The sequence below is a fragment of the Bombina bombina genome, chromosome 11 (assembly GCF_027579735.1).
Source record: "Bombina bombina isolate aBomBom1 chromosome 11, aBomBom1.pri, whole genome shotgun sequence".
Classification (NCBI taxonomy): domain Eukaryota; kingdom Metazoa; phylum Chordata; class Amphibia; order Anura; family Bombinatoridae; genus Bombina; species Bombina bombina.
In genome coordinates, this window is record NC_069509.1 from 18,158,602 (window position 1) to 18,183,098 (window position 24,497).

The 24,497-nt window shown below is 44.8% G+C and overlaps 1 protein-coding gene across 2 annotated transcripts in view; it reads left to right on the forward strand.

Moving 5' to 3' along the window:
- Window positions 1–24,497, forward strand: part of LOC128641783 (IgA FC receptor) — an 84,803-nt gene that overhangs the window by 9,695 nt on the left and 50,611 nt on the right. The window contains exon 2 of one of the 2 annotated variants that reach the window (XM_053694316.1): window positions 12,564–12,661. The exons of the other annotated variant lie outside the window; for it this stretch is intronic. Coding sequence (XP_053550291.1) covers window positions 12,564–12,661 — 98 coding nt within the window. The remainder of the gene's footprint in view (window positions 1–12,563; window positions 12,662–24,497) is intronic. 2 annotated transcript variants of the gene reach the window in all.

Here is a 24,497-nt window from a genome sequence, read left to right on the forward strand (position 1 = left end):
GACTGTGCTTGTGTATTAGACTAGTGTGTCATACGTGTATATGATCAGTAGCTCAGGTCCTGCTGTGTGTGACTGTGCTTGTGTACTAGACTAGTGTGTCATACGTGTATATGATAAGAAGCTCAGGTCCTGCTGTGTGTGACTGTGTCTTGTGTATTAGACTAATGTGTCATACGTGTATATGATCAGAAGCTCAGGCCCTGCTGTGTGTGACTGTGCTTGGGTACTAGACTAGTGTGTCATACGTGTATATGATCAGTAGCTCAGGTCCTGCTGTGTGTGACTGTGCTTGTGTACTAGACTAGTGTGTCATACGTATATATGATCAGAAGCTCAGGTCCTGCTGTGTGTGACTGTGCTTGTGTACTACATCACAGAGACGCGCTTCACTATACATCACAGAGAGGCGCTTTACTGTACATTACAGAGAGGCGCTTTACTATACATCACAGAGAGGCGCTTTACTATACATCACAGAGAGGCGCTTTACTATACATCACAGAGAGGCGCTTTACTATACATCACAGAGAGGCGCTTTACTATACATCACAGAGAGGCGCTTTACTATACATCACAGAGAGGCGCTTTACTATACATCACAAAGAGGCGCTTTACTATATATCACACAGAGGCGCTTTACTATATATCACACAGAGGCACTTTACTATACATCACACAGAGGCGCTTTACTATACATCACAGAGAGACGCTTTACTATACATCACAGAGAGGTACTTTACTATATATCACAGAGAGATGCTTTACTATACATCACAGAGAGGCGCTTTACTATACATCACAGAGAGGCGCTTTACTATACATAACAGAGAGGCGCTTTACTATACATCACAGAGAGATGCTTTACTATACATCACAGAGAGGCGCTTTACTATACATCACAGAGAGGCGCTTTACTATACATCACAGAGAGGCGCTATACTATATATCACAGAGAGGCGCTTTACTATACATCACAGAGAGGCGCTTTACTATACATCACAGAGAGGCGCTTTACTATACATCACAGAGAGATGCTTTACTATACATCACAGAGAGGCGCTTTACTATACATCACAGAGAGGCGCTTTACTATACATCACAGAGAGGCGCTATACTATATATCACAGAGAGGCGCTTTACTATACATCACAGAGAGGCGCTTTACTATACATCACAGAGAGGCACTTTACTATACATCACAGAGAGGCGCTTTACTATACATCACAGAGAGGCGCTTTACTATACATCACTGAGAGTCGCTTTACTATACATCACAGAGAGGCGCTTTACTATACATCACAGAGAGGCGCTTTACTATACATCACTGAGAGTCGCTTTACTATACATCACAGAATGACGCTATACTATACATCACAAAGAGGCGCTTTACTATATATCACACAGAGGCGCTTTACTATACATCACACAGAGGCGCTTTACTATACATCACAGAGAGGCGCTTTACTATACATCACAGAGAGGCGCTTTACTATACATCACAGAGAGGCGCTTTACTATACATCACAGAGAGGCGCTTTACTATACATCACAGAGAGGCGCTTTACTATACATCACAGAATGACGCTATACTATACATCACAAAGAGGCGCTTTACTATATATCACACAGAGGCGCTTTACTATACATCACACAGAGGCGCTTTACTATACATCACAGAGAGGCGCTTTATTATACATCACAGAGAGGCGTTTTACTATACATCACAGAGAGGCGCTTTACTATACATAACAGAGAGATGCTTTACTATACATCAGAGAGAGGCGCTTTACTATACATCACAGAATGACGCTATACTATACATCACAGAAAGACGCTTTACTATACATCACAAAGAGGCGCTTTACTATACATCACAGAGAGGCATTTTACTATACATCACAGAGAGGCGCTTTACTATACATAACAGAGAGGCGCTTTACTATACATAACAGAGAGGCGCTTTACTATACATCACAGAGAGGCGCTTTACTATACATCACAGAGTGGCGCTTTACTACACATCACAGAGAGGCGCTTTACTATACATCACAGAGTGGCGCTTTACTACATATCACAGAGAGGAGCTTTACTATACATCACAGAGAGGCATTTTACTATACATCACAGAGAGGCGCTTAACTATACATCACAGAGAGGCGCTTTACTATACATCACAGAGAGGCGCTTTACTATACATCACAGAGAGGCGCTTTACTATACATCACAGAGAGGCGCTTTACTATACATCACAGAGAGGCGCTTTACTATACATCACAAAGAGGCGCTTTACTATATATCACACAGAGGCGCTTTACTATATATCACACAGAGGCACTTTACTATACATCACACAGAGGCGCTTTACTATACATCACAGAGAGACGCTTTACTATACATCACAGAGAGGTACTTTACTATATATCACAGAGAGATGCTTTACTATACATCACAGAGAGGCGCTTTACTATACATCACAGAGAGGCGCTTTACTATACATAACAGAGAGGCGCTTTACTATACATCACAGAGAGATGCTTTACTATACATCACAGAGAGGCGCTTTACTATACATCACAGAGAGGCGCTTTACTATACATCACAGAGAGGCGCTATACTATATATCACAGAGAGGCGCTTTACTATACATCACAGAGAGGCGCTTTACTATACATCACAGAGAGGCGCTTTACTATACATCACAGAGAGATGCTTTACTATACATCACAGAGAGGCGCTTTACTATACATCACAGAGAGGCGCTTTACTATACATTCACAGAGAGGCGCTATACTATAAATCACAGAGAGGCGCTTTACTATACATCACAGAGAGGCGCTTTACTATACATCACAGAGAGGCACTTTACTATACATCACAGAGAGTCGCTTTACTATACATCACAGAGAGGCGCTTTACTATACATCACTGAGAGTCGCTTTACTATACATCACAGAGAGGCGCTTTACTATACATCACAGAGAGGCGCTTTACTATACATCACAGAGAGTCGCTTTACTATACATAACAGAATGACGCTATACTATAGGCGCTTACCTATACATACAGAGAGGCGCTTTTATATAAATCACAGAATGATGCATTACTTTTTAATACATCAAAGAGGCGCTTTACTATACATCACAAAGAGGCGCTTTACCACACAGAGGCGCTTTACTATACATCAACAGAGGCGCTTTACTATACATCACAGAGAGGCGCTTTATTATACATCACAGAGAGGCGTTTTACTATACATCACAGAGAGGCGCTTTACTATACATAACAGAGAGATGCTTTACTATACATCAGAGAGAGGCGCTTTACTATACATCACAGAGTGACGCTTTACTATACATCACAGAAAGACGCTTTACTATACATCACAAAGGGCGCTTTACTATACATCACAGAGAGGCATTTTACTATACATCACAGAGAGGCGCTTTACTATACATAACAGAGAGGCGCTTTACTATACATAACAGAGAGGCGCTTTACTATATCACAGAGAGGCGTTTACTATACATCACAGAGTGGCGCATACATCACAGAGAGGCGCTTTACTATACATCACAGAGAGGCGCTTTACTATACATCACAGAGAGGCGCTTTACTATACATCACAGAATGACGCTATACTATACATCACAAAGAGGCGCTTTACTATATATCACACAGAGGCGCTTTACTATACATCACACAGAGGCGCTTTACTATACATCACAGAGAGGCGCTTTATTATACATCACAGAGAGGCGTTTTACTATACATCACAGAGAGGCGCTTTACTATACATAACAGAGAGATGCTTTACTATACATCAGAGAGAGGCGCTTTACTATACATCACAGAATGACGCTATACTATACATCACAGAAAGACGCTTTACTATACATCACAAAGAGGCGCTTTACTATACATCACAGAGAGGCATTTTACTATACATCACAGAGAGGCGCTTTACTATACATAACAGAGAGGCGCTTTACTATACATAACAGAGAGGCGCTTTACTATACATCACAGAGAGGCGCTTTACTATACATCACAGAGTGGCGCTTTACTACACATCACAGAGAGGCGCTTTACTATACATCACAGAGTGGCGCTTTACTACATATCACAGAGAGGAGCTTTACTATACATCACAGAGAGGCATTTTACTATACATCACAGAGAGGCGCTTAACTATACATCACAGAGAGGCGCTTTACTATACATCATACAAGCTCAGGTCCTGCTGTGTGTGACTGTGCTTGTGTACTAGACTAGTGTATCATACGTGTATATGATCAGATGCTCAGGTCCTGCTGTGTGTGACTGTGCTTGTGTAGTAGACTAATGTGTCATACGTGTATATGATCAGAAGCTCAGGTCCTGCTGTGTGTGACTGTGCTTGTGTATTAGACTAGTGTGTCATACGTGTATATGATCAGAAGCTCAGGTCCTGCTGTGTGTGACTGTACTTGTGTATTAGGCTAGTGTGTCATACGTGTATATGATCAGAAGCTCAGGTCCTGCTGTGTGTGACTGTGCTTGTGTATTAGACTAGCGTGTCATACGTGTATATGATCAGAAGCTCAGGTCCTGCTGTGTGTGACTGTGCTTGTGTATTAGACTAGCGTGTCATACGTGTATATGATCAGAAGCTCAGGTCCTGCTGTGTGTGACTGTGCTTGTGTAGTAGACTAGTGTGTCATACGTGTATATGATCAGAAGCTCAGGTCCTGCTGTGTGTGACTGTGTCTTGTGTACTAAACTAGTGTGTCATACGTGTATATGATCAGAAGCTCAGGTCCTGCTGTGTGTGACTGTGCTTGTGTACTAGACTAGTGTGTCATACGTGTATATGATCAGAAACTCAGGTCCTGCTGTGTGTGACTGTGCTTGTGTACTAGACTATTGTGTCATACGTGTATATGATCAGAAGCTCAGGTCCTGCTGTGTGACTGTGCTTGTGTACTAGACTAGTGTGTCATACGTGTATATGATCAGATGCTCAGGTCCTGCTGTGTGTGACTGTGCTTGTGTATTAGACTAGTGTGTCATACGTGTATATGATCAGAAGCTCAGGCCCTGCTGTGTGTGACTGTGCTTGTGTACTAGACTAGTGTGTCATACGTGTATATGATCAGAAGCTCAGGTCCTGCTGTGTGTGACTGTGCTTGTGTATTAGACTAGTGTGTCATACGTGTATATGGTCAGAAATTCAGGTCCTGCTGTGTGTGACTGTGCTTGTGTACTAGACTAGTGTGTCATACGTGTATATGGTCAGAAGCTCAGGTCCTGCTGTGTGTGACTGTGCTTGTGTACTAGACTAGTGTGTCATACGTGTATATGATCAGAAGCTCAGGTCCTGCTGTGTGTGACTGTGCTTGTGTACTAGACTAGTGTGTCATACGTGTATATGATCAGATGCTCAGGTCCTGCTGTGTGTGACTGTGCTTGTGTACTAGACTAGTGTGTCATACGTGTATATGATCAGAAGCTCAGGTCCTGCTGTGTGTGACTGTGCTTGTGTACTAGACTAGTGTGTCATACGTGTATATGATCAGAAGCTCAGGTCCTGCTGTGTGTGACTGTGTATTGTGTACTAGACTAGTGTTTCATACGTGTATATGATCAGAAGCTCAGGTCCTACTGTGTGTGACTGTGCTTGTGTATTAGACTAGTGTGTCATACGTGTATATGATCAGAAGCTCAGGTCCTGCTGTGTGTGACTGTGCTTGTGTACTAGACTAGTGTGTCATACGTGTATTTGATCAGAAGCTCAGGTCCTGCTGTGTGTGACTGTGCTTGTGTACTAGACTAGTGTGTCATACGTGTATATGATCAGAAGCTCAGGTCCTGCTGTGTGTGACTGTGCTTGTGTACTAGACTAGTGTGTCATACGTGTATATGATCAGAAGCTCAGGTCCTGCTGTGTGTGACTGTGCATGTGTACTAGACTAGTGTGTCATACGTGTATATGATCAGTAGCTCAGGTCCTGCTGTGTGTGAGTGTGTATTGTGTACTACACTAGTGTGTCATACGTGTATATGATCAGAAGTTCAGGTCCTGCTGTGAGTGACTGTGCTTGTGTACTAGACTAGTGTGTCATACGTGTATATGATCAGAAGGTCAGGTCCTGCTGTGTGTGACTGTGCTTATGTATTAGACTAGTGTGTCATACGTGTATATGATCAGAAGCTCAGGTCCTGCTGTGTGTGACTGTGCTTGTGTACTAGACTAGTGTGTCATACGTGTATATGATCAGAAGCTCAGGTCCTGCTGTGTGTGACTGTGCTTATGTATTAGACTAGTGTGTCATACGTGTATATGATCAGAAGCTCAGGTCCTGCTGTGTGTGACTGTGCTTATGTATTAGACTAGTGTGTCATACGTGTATATGATCAGAAGCTCAGGTCCTGCTGTGTGTGACTGTGCTTGTGTATTAGACTAGTGTGTCATACGTGTATATGATCAGTAGCTCAGGTCCTGCTGTGTGTGACTGTGCTTGTGTATTAGACTAGTCTGTCATACGTGTATATGATCAGAAGCTCAGGTCCTGCTGTGTGTGACTGTGCTTGTGTATTAGACTAGTGTGTCATACGTGTATATGATCAGAAGCTCAGGTCCTGCTGTGTGTGACTCTGCTTGTGTACTAGACTAGTGTATCATACGTGTATATGATCAGTAGCTCAGGTCCTGCTGTGTGTGACTGTGCTTGTGTACTAGACTAGTGTGTCATATATGTATATGATCAGATGCTCAGGCCCTGCTGTGTGTGACTGTGCTTGTGTACTAGACTAGTGTCTCATACGTGTATATGATCAGATGCTGAGGTCCTGCTGTGTGTGACTGTGCTTGTGTATTAGACTAGTGTGTCATACGTGTATTTGATCAGAAGCTCAGGTCCTGCTGTGTGTGACTGTGCTTGTGTATTAGACTAGTGTGTCATACGTGTATATGATCAGATGCTCAGGTCCTGCTGTGTTTGACTGTGCTTGTGTATTAGACTAGTGTGTCATACGTGTATATGATCAGTAGCTCAGGTCCTGCTGTGTGTGACTGTGCTTGTGTACTAGACTAGTGTGTCATACGTGTATATGATAAGAAGCTCAGGTCCTGCTGTGTGTGACTGTGTCTTGTGTATTAGACTAATGTGTCATACGTGTATATGATCAGAAGCTCAGGCCCTGCTGTGTGTGACTGTGCTTGGGTACTAGACTAGTGTGTCATACGTGTATATGATCAGTAGCTCAGGTCCTGCTGTGTGTGACTGTGCTTGTGTACTAGACTAGTGTGTCATACGTGTATATGATCAGAAGCTCAGGTCCTGCTGTGTGTGACTGTGTCTTGTGTACTAGACTAGTGTGTGATACGTGTATATGATCAGAAGCTCAGGTCCTGCTGTGTGTGACTGTGCTTGTGTACTAGACTAGTGTGTCATACGTATATATGATCAGAAGCTCAGGTCCTGCTGTGTGTGACTGTGCTTGTGTACTACATCACAGAGACGCGCTTCACTATACATCACAGAGAGGCGCTTTACTGTACATTACAGAGAGGCGCTTTACTATACATCACAGAGAGGCGCTTTACTATACATCACAGAAAGGCGCTTTACTATACATCACAGAGAGGCGCTTTACTATACATCACAGAGAGGCGCTTTACTATACATCACAGAGAGGCGCTTTACTATACATCACAGAGAGGCGCTTTACTATACATCACAAAGAGGCGCTTTACTATATATCACACAGAGGCGCTTTACTATATATCACACAGAGGCGCTTTACTATACATCACACAGAGGCGCTTTACTATACATCACAGAGAGGCGCTTTACTATACATCACAGAGAGGCGCTTTACTATACATCACAGAGAGGCGTTTTACTATACATCACAGAGAGGCGCTTTACTGTACATCACAGAGAGGCGCTTTACTATACATCACAGAGAGGCGCTTTACTATACATCACAGAGAGGCGCTTTACTATACATCACAGAGGCGCTTTACTATACATCACAGAGAGGCGCTTTACTATACATCACAGAGAGGCGCTTTACTATACATCACAGAGAGGCGTTTTACTATACATCACAGAGAGGCGCTTTACTGTACATCACAGAGAGGCGCTTTACTATACATCACAGAGAGGCGCTTTACTATACATCACAGAGAGGCGCTTTACTATACATCACAGAGGCGCTTTACTATACATCACAGAGAGGCGCTTTACTATACATCACAGAGAGGCGCTTTACTATACATCACAGAGAGGCGTTTTACTATACATCACAGAGAGGCGCTTTACTGTACATCACAGAGAGGCGCTTTACTATACATCACAGAGAGGCGTTTTACTATACATCACAGAGAGGCGCTTTACTGTACATCACAGAGAGGCGCTTTACTATACATCACAGAGGCGCTTTACTATACATCACAGAGAGGCGCTTTACTATACATCACAGAGAGGCGCTTTACTATACATCACAGAGAGGCATTTTACTATACATCACAGAGAGGCGTTTTACTTTGCATCACAAAGAGAGGCGCTTTACTATACATCACAGAGAGGCGCTTTACTATACATCACAGAGAGGCGTTTTACTTTGCATCACAGAGTGGCGCTTTACTATACATCACAGAGAGGCGCTTTACTATACATAACAGAGAGGCGCTTTACTATACATCACAGAGAGGCGCTTTACTATACATCACAGAGAGGCGCTTTACTATACATCACAGAGAGGCGTTTTACTATACATCACAGAGAGGCGCTTTACTATACATCACAGAGAGGCGCTTTACTACACATCACAGAGAGGCGCTTTACTATACATCACAGAGAGGCGTTTTACTATACATCACAGAGAGGCGCTTTACTATACATCACAGAGAGGCACTTTACTATACATCACACAGAGGCGCTTTACTATACATCACAGAGAGACGCTTTACTATACATCACAGAGAGGTACTTTACTATATATCACAGAGAGATGCTTTACTATACATCACAGAGAGGCGCTTTACTATACATCACAGAGAGACGTTTTACTATACATCACAGAGAGGCGTTTTACTATACATCACAGAGAGATGCTTTACTATACATCACAGAGAGGCGCTTTACTATACATCACAGAGAGGCGCTTTACTATACATCACAGAGAGGCGCTATACTATATATCACAGAGAGGCGCTTTACTATACATCACAGAGAGGCACTTAACTATACATCACAGAGAGGCACTTTACTATACATCATAGAGAGGCGCTTTACTATACATCACTGAGAGTCGCTTTACTATACATCACAGAGAGGCGCTTTACTATACATCACAGAATGACGCTATACTATACATCACAAAGAGGCGCTTTACTATATATCACACAGAGGCGCTTTACTATACATCACACAGAGGCGCTTTACTATACATCACAGAGAGGCGCTTTATTATACATCACAGAGAGGCGTTTTACTATACATCACAGAGAGGCGCTTTACTATACATCACAGAGAGGCGTTTTACTATACATCACAGAAAGACGCTTTACTATACATCACAGAATGACGCTATACTATACATCACAGAAAGACGCTTTACTATACATCACAAAGAGGCGCTTTACTATACATCACAGAGAGGTGCTTTATTATACATCACAGAGAGGCATTTTACTATACATCACAGAGAGGCGCTTTACTATACATAACAGAGAGGCGCTTTACTATACATAACAGAGAGGCGCTTTACTATACATAACAGAGAGGCGCTTTACTATACATCACAGAGTGGCGCTTTACTATACATAACAGAGAGGCGCTTTACTATACATCACAGAGAGGCGCTTTACTATACATAACAGAGAGGCGCTTTACTATACATCACAGAGTGGCGCTTTACTACACATCACAGAGAGGCGCTTTACTACATATCACAGAGAGGAGCTTTACTATACATCACAAAGAGGCATTTTACTATACATCACAGAGAGGCATTTTACTATACATCACAGAGAGGCGTTTTACTATACATCACAGAAAGACGCTTTACTATACATCACAGAATGACGCTATACTATACATCACAGAAAGACGCTTTACTATACATCACAAAGAGGCGCTTTACTATACATCACAGAGAGGTGCTTTATTATACATCACAGAGAGGCATTTTACTATACATCACAGAGAGGCGCTTTACTATACATAACAGAGAGGCGCTTTACTATACATAACAGAGAGGCGCTTTACTATACATAACAGAGAGGCGCTTTACTATACATAACAGAGAGGCGCTTTACTATACATCACAGAGTGGCGCTTTACTATACATAACAGAGAGGCGCTTAACTATACATCACAGAGAGGCGCTTTACTATACATCACAGAGAGGTACTTTACTATACATCACAGAGAGGCGCTTTACTACACATCACAGAGAGGCGCTTTACTATACATCACAGAGAGGCGCTTTACTATACATCACAGAGAGGTGTTTTACTATACATCACAGAGAGGCGCTTTACTATACATCACAGAGAGGCGCTTTATTATTCATCACAGAGAGGCGTTTTACTATACATCACAGAGAGACGCTTTACTATACATCACAGAGAGGCACTTTACTATACATCGCAAAGAGGCGCTTTACTATACATCACAGAGAGGTACTTTACTATACATCACAGAGAGGCGCTTTACTTTACATCCCTGAGAGGCGCATAACTATACATCTTTGAGAGGCTTTCTACTATTCATCGCTGACAGGCATTTTACTATACATCGCAATGGGTAGCGATGCTTGCAAAATATTACATGCAGCATTGGCACCGACATTTACAATGTAAAGTTAAGGATTTAATTTTAAATATATAGTACCAAGCCTAATAAATATACCCTAAATACCCCTAAACCAACATAACCCACCATTGCAAACTAACCCTACACTACTTAACCCCCATACCCCAATAGTCCATTGCAATAAACTTCCTAACCTTTTAACCCCTATACTGCCAATAGCCCACCGCACTCTCTCCCCATACTACTTAAAGTGACTGTAATCCGTTTCCTAACTTGAGGCACTGTATATATATAACACACTTTATTTGAAAAAATATTTACCTTTTTGTGAAGGTTAACATACCGCCATTCCTCCACACGCATCTCATCCATCCTAATCTAAAAAGGTTCCTATCCTAAAAATAGGGCGATTGGTAAGGCATTGCCCTAAAGATAAAGAAGCAGCTCTTAAAAACCCTACACTAAAAAAATACCTATCCTAAAACAGATTGCCATGCAAAGGATATTTGGTAGGACATTGACCTAAAGTGAAACAGCTCTTTTAAGATAAAAAAAAAATCTAAACTAAAAAAACGTAAAAAGAAAATAAACCCTAATCTTAAAAATAAAAACCCACCTCAAAAAAATCCTAAAGCTAAACTCCAAGGTTTGTACTCACCATGTTGACTCCAGCGGTGCTCTTCTTCTTTCTTCATGGCGGCGATCCTCCGAGTAAGTCCGTTTCATCTTCATGGTGGCAGACCTGTTCTTCTATCTACAGTCTTCCATCTTCTTCCGTCTTCTTCTTCCATTCAATCCTTCATTTCTTTTTCCAGAGGTCCTTTTCATGCGATTATCCCCACATGCTGAAGCTTAAATGCAAGGTTCCTCCTTACATAGGGGTGCTCTTGCATTTCTATTGGTTAATTTTTTAATTCCAAATCCAATTAACCAATACAAAAAGCATTCATTCTATTGGTTAGACTAGGAACTAGTTAATGTCAGAAGCCAGTAGACAGTCCAGGCCAGCAGAGGTACTAGAGGGAAACGCAGAAGACGGGTTTGCAGGAGAAGCCTAAAGGTCAAGCCTGAGGCCATACCAGAAAAACATCAGTTTACAAAGAGAAGGTAAAAGTAAGTCAAATAAACAGGCCCAAGGGCAAAACCAGCTAGACAGACAACGAAAACACCACAGCATAAGAGTCAAACTTGGTGACACGGAGGCGTTATTGGTAGCCAGAGTTTAGGTAGCTGGTTATCAGAAGATATCACAAGGCAGGAAGCAGGTTAGGGAAGCAGGAGAAAAAAGAGAAGGCAACTAGGAATTAGGGGAACTAATGACAACACCAGAATAACCAAGCACCTTCTGAGAGCTTCCATAAGAATATATAGGCCAGTGCATGATGCCATAGGGACATAGGTCAAAGCATTCTGACTGGGGTTTAGCAGAAGATAGTGCACTTCTGAGGTTAGGCCAGAGAGAGCCAACCACGCTAATGTAAGAAGGTAGCACAGGGGAAAGACTAAGCATCAGTATTAACAAGGCCACATGTAACCCTGGGCAGATACGTAACACTGAGAATGTGGTGTATTTTTCATAACCCATGAGAGAGAAATGATTGTAGTCATGGGAAGCAATTTGCCATCCTAGTGCTGCCAGATGCCAACCACCACAGATATGAGGCCCTGCTATGAAAAAAACAATGTCTACCACATTATGTCATGTAAGACAAAATAAGATGCATGCGCTGCCCCAATCTAAACCGCCTTCTCCTTTAGCGCAGACTCTGGAATCTGCAACACTAATCCTTCTGTTAGTGTGGCCCTGGACTCTGTGAAGAAGTGTCGAATTAGCGTGGCTCCCCAGCTCGCTATAGGTAAGTACATTAACTTTAAAAATGAATTAAAAAAACGAATATAAACTAAATAATTTTGTTAGTGTATATTTGTTTCTAGATTTCTAAATTAGTTTGTGCATTCATTGGGATATTTATTTAGTAAAAAAATAAAATATCTGTATTGTAGTTGCTAAAATGCTCAAGTGCACATGTCTAATGCCAACTATATGCCACATTAGACCTCTGACCAAATGCAGGTTCTCTGCCGACTATATGCCACATTAGACTTGACCAGATGCAGCCCCCTTGTCCTACGTATACCAGCTATATGCCACATTAGACTTGACCAGATGCAGTCCCTTGCCCTACGTATACCAGCTATATGCCACATTAGACTTGACCAGATGCAGGCCCCTTGTCCTACGTATACCAGCTATTTGCCACATTAGACCTTACTAGATGCAGCCCCCTTGTCCTACGTATACCAGCTATATGCCACATTAGAACTTACTAGATGCAGCCCCCTTGCCCTACGTATACCAGCTATATGCCACATTAGACCTTACCAGATGCAGCCCCCTTGTCCTACATATAGCAGCTATATGCCTCATTAGACCTTACCAGATGCAGCCCCCTTGCCCTACATATAACAGCTATATGCCACATTAGACCTTACCAGATGCAGCCCCCTTGCCCTACATATAACAGCTATATGCCACATTAGACCTTACCAGATGCAGCCCCCTTGTCCTATGTATACCAGCTATATGCCACATTAGACCTTACCAGATGCAGCCCCCTTGTCCTATGTATACCAGCTATATGCCACATTAGACCTTACCAGATGCAGCCCCCTTGTCCTATGTATACCAGCTATATGCCACATTAGACCTTACCAGATGCAGCCCCCTTGTCCTATGTATACCAGCTTTATGCCACATTAGACCTTACCAGATGCAGCCCCCTTGTCCTATGTATACCAGCTATATGCCACATTAGACCTTACCAGATGCAGCCCCCTTGCCCTACATATACCAGCTATATGCCACATTAGACCTTACCAGATGCAGCCCCCTTGTCCTACGTATACCAGCTATATGCCACATTAGACTTGACCAGATGCAGTCCCTTGTCCTACATCTACCAGCTATATGCCACATTAGACCTTACCAGATGCAGCCCCCTTGTCCTACGTATACCAGCTATATGCCACATTAGACTTGACCAGATGCAGTCCCTTGCCCTACATATACCAGCTATATGCCACATTAGACCTTACCAGATGCAGCCCCCTTGCCCTACATATACCAGCTATATGCCACATTAGACCTTACCAGATGCAGCCCCCTTGTCCTACGTATACCAGCTATATGCCACATTAGACTTGACCAGATGCAGTCCCTTGTCCTACGTATACCAGCTATATGCCATATTAGACCTTACCAGATGCAGCCGCCTTGCCCTACGTATACCAGCTATATGCCACATTAGACCTTACTAGATGCAGTCCCTTGTCCTACGTATACCAGCTATATGCCACATTAGACCTTACTAGATGCAGCCCCCTTGTCCTACGTATACCAGCTATATGTCACATTAGACCTTACTAGATGCAGCCCCCTTGTCCTACGTATACCAGCTATTTGCCACATTAGACCTTACTAGATGCAGCCCCCTTCTCCTACATATACCAGCTATATGCCACATTAGACTTGACCAGATGCAGTCCCTTGCCCTACGTATACCAGCTATATGCCACATTAGACTTGACCAGATGCAGTCCCTTGCCCTACGTATACCAGCTATATGCCACATTAGACTTGACCAGATGCAGTCCCTTGCCCTACGTATACCAGCTATATGCCACATTAGACTTGACCAGATGCAGTCCCTTGCCCTACGTATACCAGCTATATGCCACATTAGACTTGACCAGATGCAGTCCCTTGCCCTACGTATACCAGCTATATGCCACATTAGACTTGACCAGATGCAGGCCCCTTGTCCTACGTATACCAGCTATTTGCCACATTAGACCTTACTAGATGCAGCCCCCTTGTCCTATGTATACCAGCTATATGCCACATTAGACTTGACCAGATGCAGTCCCTTGCCCTACGTATACCAGCTATATGCCACATTAGACTTGACCAGATGCAGTCCCTTGCCCTACGTATACCAGCTATATGCCACATTAGACTTGACCAGATGCAGTCCCTTGCCCTACGTATACCAGCTATATGCCACATTAGACTTGACCAGATGCAGTCCCTTGCCCTACGTATACCAGCTATATGCCACATTAGACTTGACCAGATGCAGTCCCTTGCCCTACATATACCAGCTATATGCCACATTAGACTTGACCAGATGCAGGCCCCTTGTCCTACGTATACCAGCTATTTGCCACATTAGACCTTACTAGATGCAGCCCCCTTGTCCTACGTATACCAGCTATATGCCACATTAGACCTTACTAGATGCAGCCCCCTTGCCCGACGTATACCAGCTATATGCCACATTAGACCTTACCAGATGCAGCCCCCTTGTCCTACATATACCAGCTATATGCCTCATTAGACCTTACCAGATGCAGCCCCCTTGCCCTACATATAACAGCTATATGCCACATTAGACCTTACCAGATGCAGCCCCCTTGCCCTACATATAACAGCTATATGCCACATTAGACCTTACTAGATGCAGCCCCCTTGTCCTACGTATACCAGCTATATGCCACATTAGACCTTACCAGATGCAGCCCCCTTGTCCTATGTATACCAGCTATATGCCACATTAGACCTTACCAGATGCAGCCCCCTTGTCCTATGTATACCAGCTATATGCCACATTAGACCTTACCAGATGCAGCCCCCTTGTCCTACGTATACCAGCTATATGCCACATTAGACCTTACCAGATGCAGCCCCCTTGTCCTATGTATACCAGCTATATGCCACATTAGACCTTACCAGATGCAGCCCCCTTGTCCTACGTATACCAGCTATATGCCACATTAAACCTTACCAGATGCAGCCCCCTTGTCCTACGTATACCAGCTATATGCCACATTAGACCTTACCAGATGCAGCCCCCTTGCCCTACATATACCAGCTATATGCCACATTAGACCTTACCAGATGCAGCCCCCTTGCCCTATGTATACCAGCTATATGCCACATTAGACTTTACCAGATTCAGCCCCCTGGTCCTACATATACCAGCTATATGCCACGTTAGACCTTACCAGATGCAGCCCCCTTGCCCTACATATACCAGCTATATGCCACATTAGACCTTACCAGATGCAGCCCCCTTGTCCTATGTATACCAGCTATATGCCACATTAGACCTTACCAGATGCAGCCCCCTTGTCCTACGTATACCAGCTATATGCCACATTAGACCTTACCAGATGCAGCCCCCTTGTCCTATGTATACCAGCTATATGCCACATTAGACCTTACCAGATGCAGCCCCCTTGTCCTATGTATACCAGCTATATGCCACATTAGACCTTACCAGATGCAGCCCCCTTGTCCTACGTATACCAGCTATATGCCACATTAGACCTTACCAGATGCAGCCCCCTTGTCCTATGTATACCAGCTATATGCCACATTAGACCTTACCAGATGCAGCCCCCTTGTCCTACGTATACCAGCTATATGCCACATTAGACCTTACCAGATGCAGCCCCCTTGTCCTATGTATACCAGCTATATGCCACATTAGACCTTACCAGATGCAGCCCCCTTGCCCTACATATACCAGCTATATGCCACATTAGACCTTACCAGATGCAGCCCCCTTGCCCTATGTATACCAGCTATATGCCACATTAGACCTTACCAGATGCAGCCCCCTTGTCCTACGTATACCAGCTATATGCCACATTAGACCTTACCAGATGCAGCCCCCTTGTCCTATGTATACCAGCTATATACCACATTAGACCTTACCAGATGCAGCCCCCTTGCCCTACATATACCAGCTACATGCCACGTTAGACCTTACCAGATGCAGCCCCCTTGCCCTACATATACCAGCTATATGCCACATTAGACCTTACCAGATGCAGCCCCCTTGTCCTATGTATACCAGCTATATGCCACATTAGACCTTACCAGATGCAGCCCCCTTGTCCTACGTATACCAGCTATATGCCACATTAGACCTTACCAGATGCAGCCCCCTTGTCCTATGTATACCAGCTATATGCCACATTAGACCTTACCAGATGCAGCCCCCTTGTCCTACGTATACCAGCTATATGCCACATTAGACCTTACCAGATGCAGCCCCCTTGTCCTATGTATACCAGCTATATGCCACATTAGAACTTACTAGATGCAGCCCCCTTGTCCTACATATACCAGTTATATGCCACATTAGACCTTACCAGATGCAGCCCCCTTGCCCTATGTATACCAGCTATATGCCACATTAGACCTTACCAGATTCAGCCCCCTGGTCCTACATATACCAGCTATATGCCACATTAGACCTTACCAGATGCAGCCCCCTTGCCCAACATATAACAGCTATATGCCACATTAGACCTTACCAGATGCAGCCCCCTTGTTCTACGTATACCAGCTATATGCCACATTAGACTTTACTAGATGCAGTCCCTTGTCCAACGTATACCAGCTATATGCCACATTAGACCTTACCAGATGCAGCCCCCTTGCCCTACATATAACAGCTATATGCCACATTAGACCTTACCAGATGCAGCCCCCTTGTCCTACGTATACCAGCTATATGCCACATTAGACCTTACTAGATGCAGCCCCCTTGTCCTACGTATACCAGCTATATGCCACATTAGACCTTACCAGATGCAGCCCCCTTGTCCTACGTATACCAGCTATATGCCACATTAGACCTTACTAGATGCAGCCCCCTTGTCCTACGTATACCAGCTATATGCCACATTAGACCTTACGAGATGCAGCCCCCTTGCCCTACATATACCAGCTATATGCCACATTAGACCTTACCAGATGCAGCCCCCTTGCCCTATGTATACCAGCTATAAGCCACATTAGACCTTACCAGATTCAGCCCCCTGGTCCTACATATACCAGCTATTTGCCACATTAGACCTTACTAGATGCAGCCCCCTTGTCCTACGTATACCAGCTATATGTCACATTAGGCTTGACCAGATGCAGCCCCCTTGTCCTACGTATACCAGCTATTTGCCACATTAGACCTTACCAGATGCAGCCCCCTTGCCCTACGTATACCAGCTATATGCCACATTAGACCTTACCAGATGCAGCCCCCTTGCCCTACATATACCAGCTATATGCCACATTAGACCTTACCAGATGCAGCCCCCTTGTCCTACGTATACCAGCTATATGCCACATTAGACTTGACCAGATGCAGTCCCTTGTCCTACATCTACCAGCTATATGCCACATTAGACCTTACCAGATGCAGCCCCCTTGTCCTACATCTACCAGCTATATGCCACATTAGACTTGACCAGATGCAGTCCCTTGCCCTACATATACCAGCTATATGCCACATTAGACCTTACCAGATGCAGCCCCCTTGCCCTACATATACCAGCTATATGCCACATTAGACCTTACCAGATGCAGCCCCCTTGTCCTACGTATACCAGCTATATGCCACATTAGACTTGACCAGATGCAGTCCCTTGTCCTACGTATACCAGCTATATGCCATATTAGACCTTACCAGATGCAGCCGCCTTGCCCTACGTATACCAGCTATATGCCACATTAGACTTGACCAGATGCAGTCCCTTGCCCTACGTATACCAGCTATATGCCACATTAGACTTGACCAGATGCAGTCCCTTGCCCTACGTATACCAGCTATATGCCACATTAGACTTGACCAGATGCAGGCCCCTTGTCCTACGTATACCAGTTATTTGCCACATTAGACCTTACTAGATGCAGCCCCCTTGTCCTATGTATACCAGCTATATGCCACATTAGACTTGACCAGATGCAGTCCCTTGCCCTACGTATACCAGCTATATGCCACATTAGACTTGACCAGATGCAGTCCCTTGCCCTACGTATACCAGCTATATGCCACATTAGACTTGACCAGATGCAGTCCCTTGCCCTACGTATACCAGCTATATGCCACATTAGACTTGACCAGATGCAGTCCCTTGCCCTACGTATACCAGCTATATGCCACATTAGACTTGACCAGATGCAGTCCCTTGCCCTACGTATACCAGCTATATGCCACATTAGACTTGACCAGATGCAGGCCCCTTGTCCTACGTATACCAGCTATTTGCCACATTAGACCTTACTAGATGCAGCCCCCTTGTCCTACGTATACCAGCTATATGCCACATTAGACCTTACTAGATGCAGCCCCCTTGCCCGACGTATACCAGCTATATGCCACATTAGACCTTACCAGATGCAGCCCCCTTGTCCTACATATACCAGCTATATGCCTCATTAGACCTTACCAGATGCAGCCCCCTTGCCCTACATATAACAGCTATATGCCACATTAGACCTTACCAGATGCAGCCCCCTTGCCCTACATATAACAGCTATATGCCACATTAGACCTTACTAGATGCAGCCCCCTTGTCCTACGTATACCAGCTATATGCCACATTAGACCTTACCAGATGCAGCCCCCTTGTCCTATGTATACCAGCTATATGCCACATTAGACCTTACCAGATACAGCCCCCTTGTCCTATGTATACCAGCTATATGCCACATTAGACCTTACCAGATGCAGCCCCCTTGTCCTACGTATACCAGCTATATGCCACATTAGACCTTACCAGATGCAGCCCCCTTGTCCTATGTATACCAGCTATATGCCACATTAGACCTTACCAGATGCAGCCCCCTTGTCCTACGTATACCAGCTATATGCCACATTAAACCTTACCAGATGCAGCCCCCTTGTCCTATGTATACCAGCTATATGCCACATTAGACCTTACCAGATGCAGCCCCCTTGCCCTACATATACCAGCTATATGCCACATTAGACCTTACCAGATGCAGCCCCCTTGCCCTATGTATACCAGCTATATGCCACATTAGACTTTACCAGATTCAGCCCCCTGGTCCTACATATACCAGCTATATGCCACGTTAGACCTTACCAGATGCAGCCCCCTTGCCCTACATATACCAGCTATATGCCACATTAGACCTTACCAGATGCAGCCCCCTTGTCCTATGTATACCAGCTATATGCCACATTAGACCTTACCAGATGCAGCCCCCTTGTCCTACGTATACCAGCTATATGCCACATTAGACCTTACCAGATGCAGCCCCCTTGTCCTATGTATACCAGCTATATGCCACATTAGACCTTACCAGATGCAGCCCCCTTGTCCTATGTATACCAGCTATATGCCACATTAGACCTTACCAGATGCAGCCCCCTTGTCCTACGTATACCAGCTATATGCCACATTAGACCTTACCAGATGCAGCCCCCTTGTCCTATGTATACCAGCTATATGCCACATTAGACCTTACCAGATGCAGCCCCCTTGTCCTACGTATACCAGCTATATGCCACATTAGACCTTACCAGATGCAGCCCCCTTGTCCTATGTATACCAGCTATATGCCACATTAGACCTTACCAGATGCAGCCCCCTTGCCCTACATATACCAGCTATATGCCACATTAGACCTTACCAGATGCAGCCCCCTTGCCCTATGTATACCAGCTATATGCCACATTAGACCTTACCAGATGCAGCCCCCTTGTCCTACGTATACCAGCTATATGCCACATTAGACCTTACCAGATGCAGCCCCCTTGTCCTATGTATACCAGCTATATGCCACATTAGACCTTACCAGATGCAGCCCCCTTGCCCTACATATACCAGCTACATGCCACGTTAGACCTTACCAGATGCAGCCCCCTTGCCCTACATATACCAGCTATATGCCACATTAGACCTTACCAGATGCAGCCCCCTTGTCCTATGTATACCAGCTATATGCCACATTAGACCTTACCAGATGCAGCCCCCTTGTCCTACGTATACCAGCTATATGCCACATTAGACCTTACCAGATGCAGCCCCCTTGTCCTATGTATACCAGCTATATGCCACATTAGACCTTACCAGATGCAGCCCCCTTGTCCTACGTATACCAGCTATATGCCACATTAGACCTTACCAGATGCAGCCCCCTTGTCCTATGTATACCAGCTATATGCCACATTAGACCTTACTAGATGCAGCCCCCTTGTCCTACATATACCAGTTATATGCCACATTAGACCTTACCAGATGCAGCCCCCTTGCCCTATGTATACCAGCTATATGCCACATTAGACCTTACCAGATTCAGCCCCCTGGTCCTACATATACCAGCTATATGCCACATTAGACCTTACCAGATGCAGCCCCCTTGCCCAACATATAACAGCTATATGCCACATTAGACCTTACCAGATGCAGCCCCCTTGTTCTACGTATACCAGCTATATGCCACATTAGACTTTACTAGATGCAGTCCCTTGTCCAACGTATACCAGCTATATGCCACATTAGACCTTACCAGATGCAGCCCCCTTGCCCTACATATAACAGCTATATGCCACATTAGACCTTACCAGATGCAGCCCCCTTGTCCTACGTATACCAGCTATATGCCACATTAGACCTTACTAGATGCAGCCCCCTTGTCCTACGTATACCAGCTATATGCCACATTAGACCTTACCAGATGCAGCCCCCTTGTCCTACGTATACCAGCTATATGCCACATTAGACCTTACTAGATGCAGCCCCCTTGTCCTACGTATACCAGCTATATGCCACATTAGACCTTACGAGATGCAGCCCCCTTGCCCTACATATACCAGCTATATGCCACATTAGACCTTACCAGATGCAGCCCCCTTGCCCTATGTATACCAGCTATAAGCCACATTAGACCTTACCAGATTCAGCCCCCTGGTCCTACATATACCAGCTATTTGCCACATTAGACCTTACTAGATGCAGCCCCCTTGTCCTACGTATACCAGCTATATGTCACATTAGGCTTGACCAGATGCAGCCCCCTTGTCCTACGTATACCAGCTATTTGCCACATTAGACCTTACCAGATGCAGCCCCCTTGCCCTACGTATACCAGCTATATGCCACATTAGACCTTACCAGATGCAGCCCCCTTGCCCTACATATACCAGCTATATGCCACATTAGACCTTACCAGATGCAGCCCCCTTGTCCTACGTATACCAGCTATATGCCACATTAGACTTGACCAGATGCAGTCCCTTGTCCTACATCTACCAGCTATATGCCACATTAGACCTTACCAGATGCAGCCCCCTTGTCCTACATCTACCAGCTATATGCCACATTAGACTTGACCAGATGCAGTCCCTTGCCCTACATATACCAGCTATATGCCACATTAGACCTTACCAGATGCAGCCCCCTTGCCCTACATATACCAGCTATATGCCACATTAGACCTTACCAGATGCAGCCCCCTTGTCCTACGTATACCAGCTATATGCCACATTAGACTTGACCAGATGCAGTCCCTTGTCCTACGTATACCAGCTATATGCCATATTAGACCTTACCAGATGCAGCCGCCTTGCCCTACGTATACCAGCTATATGCCACATTAGACCTTACTAGATGCAGTCCCTTGTCCTACGTATACCAGCTATATGCCACATTAGACCTTACTAGATGCAGCCCCCTTGTCCTACGTATACCAGCTATATGTCACATTAGACCTTACTAGATGCAGCCCCCTTGTCCTACGTATACCAGCTATTTGCCACATTAGACCTTACTAGATGCAGCCCCCTTCTCCTACGTATACCAGCTATATGCCACATTAGACTTGACCAGATGCAGTCCCTTGCCCTACGTATACCAGCTATATGCCACATTAGACTTGACCAGATGCAGTCCCTTGCCCTACGTATACCAGCTATATGCCACATTAGACTTGACCAGATGCAGTCCCTTGCCCTACGTATACCAGCTATATGCCACATTAGACTTGACCAGATGCAGTCCCTTGCCCTACGTATACCAGCTATATGCCACATTAGACTTGACCAGATGCAGTCCCTTGCCCTACGTATACCAGCTATATGCCACATTAGACTTGACCACATGCAGTCCCTTGCCCTACGTATATCAGCTATATGCCACATTAGACTTGACCAGATGCAGGCCCCTTGTCCTACGTATACCAGCTATTTGCCACATTAGACCTTACTAGATGCAGCCCCCTTGTCCTATGTATACCAGCTATATGCCACATTAGACTTGACCAGATGCAGGCCCCTTGTCCTACGTATACCAGCTATTTGCCACATTAGACCTTACTAGATGCAGCCCCCTTGTCCTACGTATACCAGCTATATGCCACATTAGACCTTACTAGATGCAGCCCCCTTGCCCGACGTATACCAGCTATATGCCACATTAGACCTTACCAGATGCAGCCCCCTTGTCCTACATATACCAGCTATATGCCTCATTAGACCTTACCAGATGCAGCCCCCTTGCCCTACATATAACAGCTATATGCCACATTAGACCTTACCAGATGCAGCCCCCTTGCCCTACATATAACAGCTATATGCCACATTAGACCTTACTAGATGCAGCCCCCTTGTCCTACGTATACCAGCTATATGCCACATTAGACCTTACCAGATGCAGCCCCCTTGTCCTATGTATACCAGCTATATGCCACATTAGACCTTACCAGATGCAGCCCCCTTGTCCTATGTATACCAGCTATATGCCACATTAGACCTTACCAGATGCAGCCCCCTTGTCCTACGTATACCAGCTATATGCCACATTAGACCTTACCAGATGCAGCCCCCTTGTCCTATGTATACCAGCTATATGCCACATTAGACCTTACCAGATGCAGCCCCCTTGTCCTACGTATACCAGCTATATGCCACATTAAACCTTACCAGATGCAGCCCCCTTGTCCTATGTATACCAGCTATATGCCACATTAGACCTTACCAGATGCAGCCCCCTTGTCCTACGTATACCAGCTATATGCCACATTAGACCTTACCAGATGCAGCCCCCTTGTCCTATGTATACCAGCTATATACCACATTAGACCTTACCAGATGCAGCCCCCTTGCCCTACATATACCAGCTATATGCCACATTAGACCTTACCAGATGCAGCCCCCTTGCCCTATGTATACCAGCTATATGCCACATTAGACCTTACCAGATGCAGCCCCCTTGTCCTACGTATACCAGCTATATGCCACATTAGACCTTACCAGATGCAGCCCCCTTGTCCTATGTATACCAGCTATATGCCACATTAGACCTTACCAGATGCAGCCCCCTTGCCCTACATATACCAGCTATATGCCACGTTAGACCTTACCAGATGCAGCCCCCTTGCCCTACATATACCAGCTATATGCCACATTAGACCTTACCAGATGCAGCCCCCTTGCCCTATGTATACCAGCTATATGCCACATTAGACCTTACCAGATGCAGCCCCCTTGTCCTACGTATACCAGCTATATGCCACATTAGACCTTACCAGATGCAGCCCCCTTGTCCTATGTATACCAGCTATATGCCACATTAGACCTTACCAGATGCAGCCCCCTTGCCCTACATATACCAGCTATATGCCACATTAGACCTTACCAGATGCAGCCCCCTTGTCCTATATATACCAGCTATATGCCACATTAGACCTTACCAGATGCAGCCCCCTTGTCCTACGTATACCAGCTATATGCCACATTAGACCTTACCAGATGCAGCCCCCTTGTCCTATGTATACCAGCTATATGCCACATTAGACCTTACCAGATGCAGCCCCCT